This window comes from Eubalaena glacialis, chromosome 3 (genome assembly GCF_028564815.1).
Source record: "Eubalaena glacialis isolate mEubGla1 chromosome 3, mEubGla1.1.hap2.+ XY, whole genome shotgun sequence".
NCBI lineage: Eukaryota > Metazoa > Chordata > Mammalia > Artiodactyla > Balaenidae > Eubalaena > Eubalaena glacialis.
In genome coordinates this window covers 85,401,194-85,416,366 of record NC_083718.1, presented here as the reverse complement: position 1 = coordinate 85,416,366, position 15,173 = coordinate 85,401,194, and the positions used below count along the sequence as shown (strand labels likewise).

Here is a 15,173-nt window from a genome sequence, read left to right as displayed (position 1 = left end):
CTGGCTTGGTCCCTTCCACTGTCCCCCAGGATAAAAATGTTGATATTGCTCATCTTCTTCATTTCCAAAGTTGTTTTTAAACAAGTACTTCTTTAAAGACTTGAAAAATCTCAGATGAATGCCAAGAAAAAGGAACAGGAAGAACAATGAGTTGAGCCCTTGGGAGGTGATGGTTATCTTCTCCTTGCCTTCACGACACTTGGCCTTCTCTCCTCAGAAAGGGCAAGGTTGGCACAAAATTCCATGACAGCCACTTTCTAGGAGTTGCCTTCATTAACCACGTCTACCCTTTAACCCAACACACACCTGTAGTGATTACTCTGGGACTATTTTGCTTTAACTTTTTTTATTTGAAAATGTATTTAAAAGTCCAACAATTTTTAATATAAATTATGACTCTCAAACCCATTCCCATCACTCTAAATATTGTTAAAGTGATGGTAGCATACACATTAGAGAAGGTAGCTAAAGGTGAGAGAGCACCAAAGAAAAGATTGTGTCTAAAGAATAGGCAGTAGAGGGACTTCCCTGGCGGTCCAGTGGTTGAGACTCCTGCTTCCACTGCAGGGGGTGTGGGTTCCATCCCTGGCCCGGGAACTAAGATCCCGCGTGCCGCGTGGCGTGGCCAAAAAAAAAAGAATAGGCAATACAATAAGGCTCAAGATCAGGGTGACCGGAGATTCCAGGAGTTCCCCCATCTTTCTGCCCTATCCTGTTAACCCTTTAGATCTAGTATAACCCTCAGGCTATTCAGCTACTTTAGGCCAACAAGATGAGCTACTTTCAGAGCAACTAGCTAGACTGGAATTGAGTACATTGGGAATGTATCTCTATAACCAAGCTTAAACACTAAAAAAAAATCTGCAGGAAATACACTGAAATTAGAACCTCAGTCACTATAGGTGGGGGCAAACTGGATGGATGGTGGAATCAGCAGAGTGGATCTTAGTTCTCACATTCCTGACCCCCACTACCACTAAACAGGATTCTTCCTGTTACTGAGCTAATGAGACCCCCGCCTTCTCATCTCAGAGCAGGCAGGAGCTCATCTGTTCTGCCCTCCTAATCACCCTGCAAGGAAGGGGCCAGAACAAAACACCTGAGAAAACTGAAAATGCCTAAAGACCCTACTCCTACATTATTTTCCCACCTAAAGCAGACTCTTCAGCCAGGTGGGCAGTGGGACCTGGTCTTCAGACAAAACTCCCTGAGTCTTATTTGTGTCTGGTTCTAGGACTAGGGCACAGAAACAGAGCTTAAAATTTGGGGAGGATAAGCTGGGGTATCTATGGCTCTACTGTTTTTCACTCCCTCCCTTCCCCAATGCCCCCATACCCTGTTCATGTCTCCACACTGCAGGAACCCCTCCTCCAGAGAGCATAAGGATGGAGAAGCACAGTACACGTCCATCATAGAGACATGAACCCATGCAAGCACAAGCAACACAAAATAAAGAAGTGTTTGGAGATTATGTGCAGCCTTACTGAGCCTACTTTACACAGGGCCCTAGTTCATCCATGACTCAGGCTTAGGATGAACAAGTGGAAATCATCTGAGAAAAATATCTCGACTCTATAGTGCAGTGGCTCTCAACTGGGAGTGATTTTGCCCCCTCAGAGACATTTGGCCATATGTGGGGACATTTTTTGTTGTTATAACTAGGGTGGGCCAGGTATGCTGCTAAACATCCTATAATGCACAGGACAGTCCCTCACTACCAAGAATTATCCAGCCCAAAATGTCAAAAGTGCCTAGTTTGAGAAAACTTGCTCTAGAGGTCTTCCGGCTCTCATGCCGGAGAATCTTAAGATCACTCAAGTATGATTGTTTTCAACCTATTTATTTCACCACCACTCCCATTCTCAGTGATCAGTAAGTCTACCCTGAGACATAACTCCTAGTTTTGCTGCATTCTGGGTTTCTCTCCAAGATCCCTCTTCCTGCTCTCTAGGCCAGCAGGGAGGTGGGCAGAGGGCAGATCCCCAAGACTTCAGGTTAAGACCCACCTCTTAACTCTTATCCAGTGGGAAACAATAAGGCTCCTGACAGGGATGGGGTTAAGGATAGAGGTAGTAGCAGGATGGGGGTAATTAAGAGAACTCATCTTAAATTGAATTTTTAATTAATTTTTAAAAAAAAGGAAAGATCTTAGGGAGCCAGCAATGCTACAGAAACATAGGGTTAGAGGCCTACCTAGAGAAAGACCCTGGTATCGGCAGAGAGATACTGAGGGACTGAGTTTCAAGTCTGAGATCTAAAGAGAAAAAGTAGACTAGCCAGTGGTCACCCTCCCAGACCCTGCTTGACGTCTGCTTCAGTTCATTCCAGGACGAAAGATAAGGGCAGGGAGGTAGGGAGCTTCTTAGCAAAGCCGGCTTCAGCTTTGGTAATCTCACCTACCCACCACATTTAAGGAGTTCCAGGTTAACAGTTTAAAAACATATGGCACCTAGACCGTCATTCAGGAGAAGGGAACTCATTCCAAGTTCCCAGAAAACTCCTATCTCAGATCTGATAGTGTCCAGGGCTTCAGCTGAGCTCCTTCTGGCCAACCAGTAGTCACTTGGTCAGTCCTGCTGCCTTGACCCCATCTCCAGGAGGGGCTACAGCCAGAGGGAGTAGAGGGAGTCCAGCCCCCAAGCCATTTGAGGCACTATTAGACAGATAGGGAAAAGAGGGGCCCTGGGGTTACTGATTCTAGGAGGGAAACTGGTAGGGCCAGCATCTCTTCTGGGCTGGACAGGGTGAAGGCTGGACACACAGCAGAACCTGATTAAAGGAAAAAAAGAAGAAGGAAGATTAGTCTCGAAGAAAACCTTAGGGAGAGGGTACCACCTGGTTCACACTTAACTATTTCCACAGTGCGCTCTTTTTTCTATTTCTATCTGTCTGCACATCCCTTTCTCTCTGCTTTTCTGGATCCTACATTTTTGACTCTTCCATTCTAATTCTTTCTTCCTCCCTTCACTTCCCATTCTTGCAGAGGATCACGGTTCTGAGGCAGGGGGCTGGAGGTGTTGGATGGGTTTCTCTAATCACTCACCAGTCGTATTGGAGCTACAAGCCCCTAGAATTGCTCCACGGTCTGTCTCGGTTTCCCTTGGATCTCATCTGCTCCTGAACTGCACCTGTCTGTGAAAAAGCACATGTGAGACCCTCTCCTAAATCTTCATATGGCACAGTAAAAGAGCTCCCCTGTGCCCTCCATGGAAGAGGTTGACCCCATCTCCTTGACAATATAATCAATCTGAAAATGTTAAAACTAATCTCTCTTCCTCCAAGGGAAGTCTCAATGCCTCCCTTCACAATGACCTTCATGAGGATGAGACAAAGTGGGTCTTTTACTAGTAAGATCCTCTCACAAAGGACTCTCCCATATTTATCTGTGTTTCATAACTGGTGAAAAGATTCCTTCACTACCTCCAAGCCCATTTCCCTTATTCTGAGAGCAGAAATGCATATTAAACATTACTTAGGATAGAGGTGCTCAGCCTTTTCCCTGTCCCAACACTCCCAACCACAATATGACTTACTGTGGCGCTGAGACAGCAGTTCTTAATTAATAGAAGGAACGGTTATGGTTTTTGGAAAAAGCCCTCCAAGTAACTATTAAGACATATATATCCTCCATCCAGTGAAGAACAATCTGCTAATTGTAAAGATGAGGGAGCCTAGGCCAGAGACTTGAAATGCCAGATCTCAGATTTATGCAGCCTGTGACCAGGACTAGAATCCTAGCTTCTTGCTTCCCATCAAGTATTCTGTTATGCCCCCAGCTTGAACTTTCAAAAAAGGGAACAGCTCTAGGCCACAACCTCATATCAACCTCTCCCCATTCCCTTGTTACCATGCCAAGTCCATCTCCGGCACCCATCTCCCCAGAGCCAATGTGAGTCAGGTGGACAAAATTCATTGGTTCCCCAATCATGGTCCGGTCAATCCGTCTCCTCTTCTTCTTCTGATTGGAGAAGACAGGGAGTTACATCACAGTGGAGAAAGGGAAAAGAGCTGAAAACCACTAAGGGAAGAGCTAAGGGCCTGGTGAGAAAGGGGATACGGCATTATAACAGGGAAATCACTAGGGTATGAAAGGCAAGGTTAGAACAACATAAACAGAGAGAGGACACAGGCAGGGTGGTAAGGGCAGTGGCCTGCAGAGTGAACACTGGACAAAGAAAGGACATGTCAAAGTCACCTCTGGCTGATGAAGAAACAGTGCGGAAAACTGACAGGTATTAAGCTCCACCTACAACCCCTGTCCAACTCAAAATGGACGGGAAAAAGAAGTGATAGCTAGGACTGTTCACTTCCTCCCTCACTCAGTCCCCTTTATTCCATGTACACACCTGCCAGGCCATAGAAGCTATCCTGACAGAGAAGGAGGCAAGAAGTGTGGTTTTTAGACGGCGGATCCTAGACTGATGTATCTACGTCCCAGTATACGGTAACTGGTTTCTGTGTGTTGGGGTGGGGTGGGGGAGACTTACCGGCTGGGGTTTCTCTACCACACAGCAGCCCAGTTTGTGCCAAAATTCACTCATGTTCCCCGATGGTTCCAGTTTCACGCCTCTGCCTGAGGCCCCAGAGGGCTCTTGCTCTGGTGCCTTGACTGCCCACTCCTCACTCCCCTCAGGTGTAACAACACCCTGGGTTTACTCAGCTAGACAGGTCTAGAGAAAGTGGAGTCCTCGGAGCCCTTAAGGTGAGCAGTGAAGAAGGTCAGTGTCTCAGACCCTGAGAGACTAGCAAGGTCGGAGAGTGGGGTGGGCAAGCAGGCACAAGGTTATGTCTTCCACAGACCTGGAACCCTGGATGAGCAGAAAGTAAAGAGAGAAGAAAAGTTAATGAGAAATCTCCACTCCCCCACTCTTTGAAAAGGCTCCTGATGAGCCCATATCTTCTTGCTCCCCTGTAAAGGTCCTAGTCCTACAACCAACACTAACCTTCTCCAAACATAAGAACCTCGAAGTCTGACTCTCAGAGAAAGGCAAAGAACCAAAAGGGCACCAAAGGGTTAAGGAACAGTAGCTGCTGGTACCCACGGAGGGGAGAGGAAAGGGGCTAGAAGCTAGGAAGAGAGGATGGGAGGGGACTAAATGATACTGGCAGAAATGAGCAAAGTTTGGGGGTGCTACAAGCTCCACCTCCCTTCTCCCTTGGTTTAAGGCAGAAGGGGAGGGGCATTTAAGTGACTTTGAAGAGGAAATGGTGGTTTTTTGTTCTCACAAACAAGGCCTCCACCCCTGACCCTCCCTTTTTCCTTACCTTACTCTGAACACCTAGATTTTCTCTAAGACCAAGAGAGGCCTTGACTACCTAGGTCCTAGGTGACCAACTGCAGCAGGTTGGAACCTAAGACTTTCTACAGTGAGGAATTTCTTCCCTCTCCGTTCCCTGCCCTTGTTCCTCCTCATTTCCCTCAACTGAGATCCAACCCCTCCCAGAAGCCATTTAACAGTTTCTTTATTACTTGACCTTGAGGTCCTTCCTGAGGGCTGCCTACACTCTGTTTTATCTGTGTTCTGTATCAATGCACTCCTCTGTGTGCACCTCTGTTTGCACATATGTGGCATGACCCTATCACCATGTGTGTGTCTTGTGGAGATCATCTATGCACAGGTTGTAGGTACACGTGCCAGGTATCTTCTGTCCCATGAGGAATCTTTTTCCAGCCTCCCCACCCTCTTCACATGTCCTGTCGTGCCACTCTGCTCTGTCTCACACCCCATAGGGCCTAGGCCTCCCTCCCTCCCTCCTCCCCTCATGCCGTGACCTGTTCTCTCTTCCCTCCTTACCACTTCCACCCCCAATCTTCATCAGCCAACCAGACATGAGGAACTTCCCAACAGCATTAGTGTCCAAGGAAGAACTTCCTCCCCTCTTCATTACCGCCAGCCAGGGTAGGGCACATATAGGTTTCCTCTATTTTCACTGCATTCCCCTAGTCCTATAATACAACCAACCTCAAAGATTCCAAACAGGGCAGTTTCATGAACATTACACTTTAGCCTGAATAGGAATCTCCCCTCCCTCCAAGATTGGAACCCTGATGCTCTGGCACCCTACACTGATCTAAGAACTGAGAGGGTTTTTTCTCAGCCTTGAGATGAGATCACACAAACACTGTGACACAGCTTCTGAGGGATGGAAGGACCCGGGAGTCCAGGCTTTCTCTTACTTCCCTTCCCACCACTGGAGGGGAGGAGTAATGAGACAGGGCGGAAGTCAGAACACGGCTGTCCAGAGAGGGGAGCTGTGGTCAGTGGGGAAGTCAGTCAGTCACAGGGTTTGTCGTGATGGTGGTGGTGTTGGGTGGTAAGGGTTGGGGGGATGGGGGGTGGGAGGGGATGAAGAAAACAATGAAGAATCAGAGGAAACCCCCAACACTACCAGACACGCTGTACTAAGACTGGACTCTCCCCCAACACCCTCCTTGCTCAAAGCTGAGTGAACAGAAGTGGATGGTGGGAGGGAAAAGGAGAGAAGAGGGGGAGGAGGAGAGAGGGAAAGGGGCAGTGGAGGGAACAAGGACGTTTCTGTTCCTTTTCCAGGGACCTGGCCAGGGCTGGGTGGAGGGAAAGTGTGTGTGTGGGACTTGGCATGAAATGACCAATGATGATGAGAAGTGACCAGGAAATTCCATTCCCTAGGACACAGGACATAAGGGTCTCTGAAACCTGGGGGTGGGGTCAGCGTGAGGAGAAGACTGGGCAGGGTGAATGTGGTGGTGGTGGTGGTGGTGAGGGGGGAGGGGAACAGGCCAGAAAAGGAAGTAAGAGTGATTGGCTGCCACTCTCCTTTAAAATATCTAGAGAAGAGTGGGTTGAGGAAAAATGAAGTCCTCAAGTGGTCAGCCCAGGAAGAGGAGGCACCTGAACCCACTATACACTATTTCAACTCCACAGTGAAGGGGAAGGGCTGGGTAAACAGTAGGAGGGGTCAGGATTAGATCGTATAAGGCCATACCCTGACAGCCAAGTAGTGCTGTGACCTGGGCCTGAGTCCCAAGTAGGAAGGGTGAAATACAGAGCTGGAAAAGACACCAAGATCACAGTAGAGCTTAAGAGCTTTAAAACTATTGGGGAGTGAGCAGGAGAATGGATGGGAGAAAGGTTCCAGGGAGGAAGGATGTACAGAGGTAGTTCCCTGGTCCTATTCTAGCCCCAAACCGGTTTTCCCGGTCCCGCTGACTCCAGCCCCAAGGCCTCCTACCCGCTGCCTGACAAGCCTTCACAAGAAGCAGCTGGAGAGAAAGAGAAAGAGAATTGAGAAAATGGAGCGGGCAATTCTGGCTATGAGCCCAGGGCTGCAGCTGGTCCCCTATGGAGACCTCCAGACATGAGGGCTGCTGCGGGGCTCTAGAGAAGTGGGGGTGGCCCCCAACTTTCAGTCAAGTGACAGGCATTTGCCCCAGCACCGACCGTGCCCTTCCCCAGGAAAGGTCTTGTGGAGGCTTAAGAGGAAACAGGGCTAGGCCCTCAACTCCCCCTGCCCAATAGGTTCAGTCACATAGGCTCCATTTCTGCCCACCCCCGGACTCTACCCAGAAATTCTCTGCTCCTCCCAAGGCTGAACTAGGATTGGGCCTCTCTGTGAATCTTTCCGACTTTGTCACTGTCTGGCGTGGCTGCTTGTCTCAGATTTAGACCTTCCCGGACCAGCTCTGCTTCAGTTTGCTGGCACACGCCAGCACCGAGGTTGGTGAGTCTCAAAAGAGACCTTCTTCCCACCTCCCGTCTCCCCCCAACACTCCAGACCCGTCTTCCCTTCTGCTCTTCACCGGCCTCACCTGCGCACCGCCAGAGCACGGACAGGGATGGCTCCTCAGCCGGCGCACCCCTTTCGCCACCGACCCAGCATCTCGACAGCCGTGGACGCCCTCCTCCCCCACCCCCAGCATCCGGTGCGTCTCCGCCTGACTGGGCAGGCGGGGCGCACGGGCCGAGGGACCGAGCCCGAGGCCTCACCTGCTCTGCTCCGGCATCCAGGCGTCCGGCGCCAGCTGGTGGGGGGCTCCCGCTCGGTGCCCGCCAGCGTGGGGTTCCCGGGCTCACTCCTCGGCGCGGTGGGGGAGCCGAGGGCGGAGCGGCAGAGGTGCGGCCGGCTGAGGGCGGAAACGGCCGCGACGCGATTACGAAACCCGCCCGGCTGGGAGCCGGGCGCACAGCTCCCCTCTGGACTGAGGTGGCGCTGCACGACGGAGGGACGTGGGAGGGGCCTCGGAAGCCCCCGAGGGCCGCCGCCCCTGCCGGGAAAACCCGGGAAAGCGGACCCTCGAGGAAGGCCTGGCACCCAAGCTGGACCCTCCAGAATCGTGCGTTCCGTTTGCGCGTCAGGCGTTGCGGGGCGAAAGGAAGCGGAGCCCCCAAATCCTCCGGCCCCCACCGAGTTCAGAGATTGGCAGAAGCACACGCATCCCCGATGTTCCTGTGCCCTACCGCAAATGCAATAGGGCTAGGTTTATTTACCCATTGTGAGGGTGGGAAGGCAAATCGGGAGGGACGGAGGGAAAATTTTTGTGATCTCAAGAACACTTCGGGTAACCTGAAATCCTTAAATTGGGGAATAAAGGGACACTCCTCTTCTCCACGTTGTCTAGAGTCAAGACTTTTAATCCATACACCTAAAATTAGAGGACAATTAACTACTCATTCATTACACCCTCAGTCTGCACGGGGGAGCTGGAAGAGCTCGGGAATCAGACCAATAAGCCTACGGAGATGCTTTAGTCCTGTCTCCCTCCCTCAAGTGTTCTGGAACCTATCATTTGAATTAGCCGAGTCAGGCCGGGAGGGGGCGGGGAATCCTTCCGCCATTCTTAGGAGGGGCTGCATTGCAGGGGGAGACTGAGCAGACTGACTCAGTCTCCGAATAGAGAGGGAGTGAGAAGACAAAGCCGTCAAAGCCCCAACAGCTTTCTTGTTCTCCAGCCCAGAGCAGACATCGGAGCCCCCGAAGTACTCCCTCCATCTTTGGAACACGCTAATAATTCACTGATAACAGGTAAACGAAACCGGGGCGGCGGCAAGGGGCTGAAAAGATAGTAGATGCTTCTAGTTAGGTTGAAGACCCCAAATGAGGATGGGGTTGGGGGACAGTTCAAGAGGAGCAAAGGCGGCGCTGTGAACAATAGGTAGTTATTTGTTCACCGTTTTACATCTTTGCTAAGATCTCCATCCATGCCTTATAATCCTTTACACAGATTTTAATTTCTAACAATTTACATGTAGTTATTTCTCAGCATTTATCTCCTTATTTCAATTGTCAGTTTGCCTATAACTTATTGTCCTGAAGATAATAAAATTATTAATTTTATTATCTTCAGTTTAGTAATCTACATCTTCCTTTTCAAGCTGTCAATTTGTTCTCCCAGCTTTTTGATGAATCTCTAGTCCTACTGTACCACTCTAGCCTCTACTTCCCTGTATTTTCAAATGTTTTCTGTTGTGTTCCATTGATGTGTCTACCCTCACCCCAAACTTATTTGTCTCCATAGGAAGGAGTTTGGAGGGAGAGATACGCGATAATATGGAGATTAATCCTGATCTTTCTTTTAACAGTCTCCTTCTCCCATTCCCAAACCTTTTCTCCAAAGAGGGAGGCAGTTTGAGGTAGGAAGGTAAGGGCTTCTGTGCTGGAGAACTGCCTGATCCCATATTGAAATCAGTACAGTCCACAAGAGCTAGGTATGGGGGCAGATTCTGGAAAAGGAATGCTTATTTGCAGCAGAATGAGACACATATAATGAGATGCCAGAGAGGTTCCATTCCCCTCCACCACCATCCCTTGTCCTCCCCTCTACAGTGGCAGCATGACACAGCAAGGCCCTGTTGGGTAGGCCCTAGAGTCCCACTGAGGATCTGGACAAAGGGTATCTGGGCGTGTCTGTGTGGCTCAGAGAGAGCCACTTTATGCTATGTATTTGCTAATTGTGTATCTCTAAGACTAGACAGTGATATTTAGAAATTACCTTTGCCTAAAATACCTGAATAATTTTAAATGAAGGATAGTGGGAAGCATTTATTGAACATATATTGTGGTACAAGGCACTGTCGAAGCCCTTTAAGATAAGTAAATGAGAGATATAAAGATAGATGAGCTATGGGTAGAAAATATTTGGGGAAGAGAAAGCTAGCTGAAAAGGGACCCTGTGCAAAATTTGGGTATTTGGGAATTAAATCCATACTATGTTAAATTTAAAATGTTCGGGTATTCCAGCGTCAATTTTCGGTGCAGTCAATGTTCTTGACTTGATTTTAAATGCTGTATATACTTGATTGAGTGCCTTTCCGAAATGCATTTGGTACTCTGTACATGTGTCTGAATCAATGGCATGGCTAGAGATTTTGGGCCTTTTAAGTTAATATTTTGTACAATTTCCTTTACCTTTTTTAATTGCAAGAGAAGCTCTGCCAGACACTCAGAATTGTTTGGACTGTTTTTATACATATACTGCTTGAAGAAAAGGAGTCAGTTTGTCAAAGAGCTTTTTCCCTTTCTCAGATCCTATCTTCCTCTCTTCTGCCTTTTGCATTTTCACCATTCATATCAGAATCACACTTAACCCACTGAATATCTGTTCTTCAGGAACTAAAAATTCTTGCAAGTTTTGAGAATACTGGTATAGGATTATAAAAAGCTGCAGGCAACTATCTATGTACAACACATCAAAACAGAATCAGACTGGAAATTATGAGACCCTATCCAAACTGACTGGATAATTTCTAAGATGTTTTCTAGTTTTAAAATTCTATGCTTTTCTTCCCCCCTATGATTCTATTTTTTAAAGAGCCTATTATGTGCCCAGCATTATACTAAGCTCACTCTGGAGGGGACTGGTAAGGGAGGGGATATAAAAGAAGCCAGCTAGATTGGCAAACAACTAGTACTGTTAGTTTAAAAAAATCCCCATGGGAAGAAGTCAATAATGCTGCTGATGCCTAAGGTTTGCTTCTTACAATCTCTACAGTCCCAGACTAAGCCAGGGTTGGCTGGTTGATAGGAACAACATTTTTTGTAGCTTTCTGTGCACTTGCCTCTGCAAATTACTGTGGAGGTGATCAGGGCTGAATATCATAGGATGATGACCTCACCTTTTCAACATGCTCCCCCACCCTTTTCCAGCCCCCGAATTACCCTCCTTTTAAGCAGCTTGTCTGCTGAGTAATGCTCAGTTCCCAGGGTTTATTTTGGAGCTTGAACCTAAGAAGAAAAAGAGTAACTCTAACATTAAAAACATCCTAGTCTACCCACTTACCATTCCTAAAGCCCCTACACTCACACATAACTGTATTCTAGATTAAGGCCTACTTTTTCTGCCACATTATATGGGGGCATTGTGGAACCTATTTAAGGCCACTATTTAGGAGTCTCAAGGCCTGGCGAGAGCCAATGGACTCTGTTGCAGGAAGGCCTTGTGAAATGGGGGTTCTATTTTTGGAGGCAGTGGAATGTTCTTTCTGCTCCTTTGGGAACATTTCAACTAATGCTTCTTGCCCCTTCCCTTGGTTAGTAAGCAGCAGGGTGGAGGCCGCAGGGAGGTATAATAGTCTAAGTTCAGGGTGTGGGTGGAAGGGGCAGGAAAGGTGAGAGAAGTACTCATTAAAACATGGAAAAGTATCTAATTCTGTAAAAGATTTTCTCCTTCGAATCTAAACTTTACTTTCCTTACCTGAAATTTCCAATCCATTTGCTCTATCATCAGGTGTATTCTAGCACTGGGTCAGAGAAGCGATCCTGTTATGGCATAGGAAAATTCTTTTAGCACCTGCATTTTGTTCTGAAGGGGAGGTAGGCTAGAGAGAAATAGATAGGCTGTTAAGGTTTATCTGTGGGGTTATAAATGGGAGTGGCAAGGTACTCATTGTATTAAATACTAAGGGAAAATTAGCAGCCTTGAGTGTTTTTTGTGTTTAAAGCCCAGCACTTGTGAAGAAGGTACAAAGTAGACTGGTTTTTACCCTTGGGGAAACTCTCAGTTCCTTGAAGGAGATAAGATTATCCCTATACAAGACATGTAACAGTGATCTGTAACCCCAAACTGATATAGTCAGGTAAAACTCTACAGGCATTGTGGGAGATACTGGAAGAAATAGGGTAGATGGAGCTGAGTAAGTTTAAGGATGTCCAGGAAGAGGTGAGTTTACAGTAAGGTTTAGAAAGCAGGGAGGAAAACAGAAAGTAGAAAAATCATGGAAACCCTTTTCAGAGGTACCATGACCTATTAAACCAAAGGCAGGAAGAAATCAAGAATATGAAATATAATAAGAGTTCAGGGGAAAGATTCCTCTAGGGACTTGAATGGAGTCTTGAAACTTGGATAGTATTTTAAGGTGGAGAGTGGAGAGAGTTAAGAAAGACAGGAATAAGCATAGCTGTAGCAGAGAACGTACTACTGCTAGGAAGAATGGGGCCAGATTCTGGAAGGCCTTGAAAACCAGACCCAAGCAGTAGGCAGTAAATAAGTCATTCCAAGATGGGGAGGAGTTAGGAAATGGTAGAAAATGGTAATAGAGGAAGATTCCTGAAGCTTGTCCTAGGGAACTTGGATTATGTACAGAGGCAAATGGGGATGTAAAGTTTCTCAGTAAGGAAAGGCCATGGGCCGCAAAGAGGTGGCAATACCATGAAGACTGATAAGTGGTTTCTTTCTAGGAAGTTATGAGGGACCCTGTGAGTAGCCAGTACAGCTCCTTTCTTTTCTGGAGGATGCCCATTCCAGAACTGGATCTGTCGGAGCTGGAAGGCCTGGGTCTGTCAGATACGTCCACCTACAAGATCAAGGACAGCAGCGTTGGCAAAACGACGGGGCAAGCAACCGGAGCAGAGCAGGAGAAAAACCCTGAAGGCGATGCCCTCCTTGAGTACAGCACCTTCAACTTTTGGAGAGCTCCCATTGCCAGCATCCACTCCTTCGAATTGGACTTGCTCTAAGCCCAAGACCTCTCTCCCACCACCTGGCCCTCCTTTCCTGCCCTTTCAAGCCCCTCCTTTCCACCCTTTTACCCTATCAGTCTTGCTCTCTCCCCTCTATTGTGTTGAGGTGGTGCTGATGAATCTGCCAGAGTTGTGATTTATTTATTTATTTATTTATTTATTTAATTTATCTATCTATTTTTCTTTCTTATCAGTTTCTCTCAAAAACCCTCAAGCCACAAAGTAAAGGGTTCAAGCAATGGAGTATTGGGTCACAGGGATTCCTTTCCTCCCCCCAGATATTAATTCCAGAAAACAGGCCTGATGAGGGCACCAGAGAGTAGTATGGAGTGCAAAATGGAGGACTGATTTTTTTTACTTCATTTTAATCAGCTTCAGAGATTGCTCAAACCTTCCTAATTTCTTGCTCCAGGCCAGTAAACACAAATATTTCTTCAAGGGTTGATGAAAACCCTGTAAGTTTTAGTTTGAGATTATCTGCTATAAGACGGTAGGATCTCTAAAAGGCTAAGGCGATCCTGCTCCTTCTTGTAATACACTCTTTTTCTCAGAGAAATTGGGGATAAAGGTTTAAAACAAGGGGAAATAATACATCATGGGAGATGACAATAGGGGAAAGCACTGAATCATTTCAGAAATAGCTATGCTCTCTCAAAAGGGTTTTCCTTCTTCAAGCTTACTGTACAATTTTGCTCCTGTGGGCTGAAAACTCTAGCTGAGGGAAAACCACTGGGATTTCAAATCTTAAGAGGCAATCCTGCTGACTATTATGATAATTTGTAGGGTTTTACTCAGTTTCTAAAAGGCATAGTAGGGTTTGGTCCTTAGTATTTGAGTTTTGCCCTCCTGCATTTGCAATGTAGAATAATGATCAAATGGGCCTCAGGCACAGTTCTTCAGCTACCTTGATACCATGAAATGAACAATCAACTCTGACCCTACACCTTGTCTCCACTCCTTCCGAAATTATTGCTGCTGATTTGTGCTGCCATTTAATCACTTCTTTAATAAAGACATTCAATCCCAGGACTGGATTCTAGTTTTCTCTCTTCACAAGGAAGTAGTATAGATCTCAAAAATTAGCCTTGCTTCCAAGTTCAGCTTATATATTTTATCTAATATTCAACTTTGAGGAGGGTTTGAGTAGCCTTTATACATTAAAATGATGAATTTCAGGTTGAACAGATAGATAACAAGGGTGAAATCAGCTTAAAATTATTTAAAGTATTTTGGGAGAAAGCTGTAACCAACCACTCTTGTGCTTGCCCACTGACTACCAACGTATTTGAGGTAACAATTCCAGATGCCTCAGAAGGCACCTATGGCATTCAATCTGCACTGCATTATCTCAGCCTGGGTGCCTAACAAAATAAATGAATTAACCCAAATACATTATCTGCTTACTTATAACTCACCTCATTAAAAAAAAAAAACTATTTGTACTAATTTACAAGTAGTTTATGGGTGCCTACTATATGAGACAGTCGGACAACAGAGAGGTTGTAAACAAGAATGAGACAATGATTTTGACCCTCAAAAAGGGAAGCTGCAAATACCAATTTGGGCAGTATGCCGTAAGTCCTTTAAAGTACATGAACAGGATCTAGAGAAATTCAGAAAAGGGGTGGATTAGTAGTTTGGGATTAGCAGATGCAAACTATTATATATAGAATGGATAAATAACAAGGTCCCACTGTATAGCACAGGGAACTATATTCAATATCCTGTGATAAACCAGAATAGAAAAGAATATAAAAAATATATATGTACAATTGAATCACTTTGCTGTACAGCAGAAATTAACACAACATCGTAAATCAACTATACTTCAATAAAATAAATTACAAAAAAGAAAGAAAGAAAGAAATCCAGAGAAGGAGGAATCATGTAAATCTTCCCCGTAGACTTTGAAAGGCCCACCATCAACGACAAAAGCCAAAATCGAATAAAGAGTGGAGCAGTGATATGTCCTCTATTTTTACTTATTTTTGAAGGTCTTCCTTCCCGACTTCTCGCTGTCCTTTAGTTCAAGGAGAACGGTGGGTGGAGATGGGAATCAACTGTTTGGCAAATAAAGTACCCAAATGGATTTGCAAACTCATGCTCCATCCTCTTCCAGGCCCCCCACAAAGAAATGACGCCATTGTTTCAATATTCGCGCTGACAGCTTGGCTCTGGGCTCCTTATATTAAGGCTGTATCTGGAAATGTGGCCGTCCGGCACCAGAGCTCAATTCA

At 46.4% G+C, this 15,173-nt stretch overlaps 2 protein-coding genes across 3 annotated transcripts; one reads left to right on the top strand and one right to left on the bottom strand.

Annotated features, from left to right (window-relative positions):
- Positions 1 to 329: 329 nt before the first annotated feature.
- On the bottom strand, positions 330 to 8,167 carry CDC42SE1 (CDC42 small effector 1). 2 transcript variants are annotated; one of them, XM_061183516.1, is made up of 5 exons: positions 7,968 to 8,167; positions 4,488 to 4,808; positions 3,848 to 3,958; positions 3,044 to 3,132; positions 330 to 2,769 (listed from the first exon to the last, which is right to left on the bottom strand). In XM_061183516.1, exons 2-4 carry the CDS (start codon positions 4,539 to 4,541, stop codon positions 3,058 to 3,060), a joined length of 240 nt encoding a protein of 79 aa, XP_061039499.1. In that variant the 5' UTR covers positions 4,542 to 4,808; positions 7,968 to 8,167; the 3' UTR covers positions 330 to 2,769; positions 3,044 to 3,057. The 2 variants fall into 2 exon arrangements, with proteins under 2 accessions (XP_061039499.1, XP_061039500.1); XM_061183517.1 differs by lacking the exon at positions 7,968 to 8,167 and adding an exon at positions 7,790 to 7,931.
- Positions 8,168 to 8,857: 690 nt separating this feature from the next.
- On the top strand, positions 8,858 to 13,958 carry MLLT11 (MLLT11 transcription factor 7 cofactor). The gene is made up of 2 exons (XM_061186035.1): positions 8,858 to 9,003; positions 12,655 to 13,958. The coding sequence occupies exon 2, from the start codon at positions 12,661 to 12,663 to the stop codon at positions 12,931 to 12,933; it is 273 nt and encodes a 90-aa protein (XP_061042018.1). The 5' UTR covers positions 8,858 to 9,003; positions 12,655 to 12,660; the 3' UTR covers positions 12,934 to 13,958.
- Positions 13,959 to 15,173: the final 1,215 nt, after the last annotated feature.

What these genes read in the sequence shown, in the direction of transcription:
- CDC42SE1 (XM_061183516.1), bottom strand. Translation starts at nt 4,541, where the DNA reads ATGAGTGAATTTTGGCACAAACTGGGCTGCTGTGTGGTAGAGAAACCC. An exon ending in TGGTAGAGAAACCCCAGCCG is followed by an intron (nt 3,959 to 4,487) that starts GTAAGTCTCCCC and finishes TTCTCCAATCAG; the next exon opens with AAGAAGAAGAGGAGACGGAT. An exon ending in CCGGAGATGGACTTGGCATG is followed by an intron (nt 3,133 to 3,847) that starts GTAACAAGGGAA and finishes GCTTTTTCACAG; the next exon opens with ACAGGTGCAGTTCAGGAGCA.
- MLLT11 (XM_061186035.1), top strand. Translation starts at nt 12,661, where the DNA reads ATGAGGGACCCTGTGAGTAGCCAGTACAGCTCCTTTCTTTTCTGGAGG.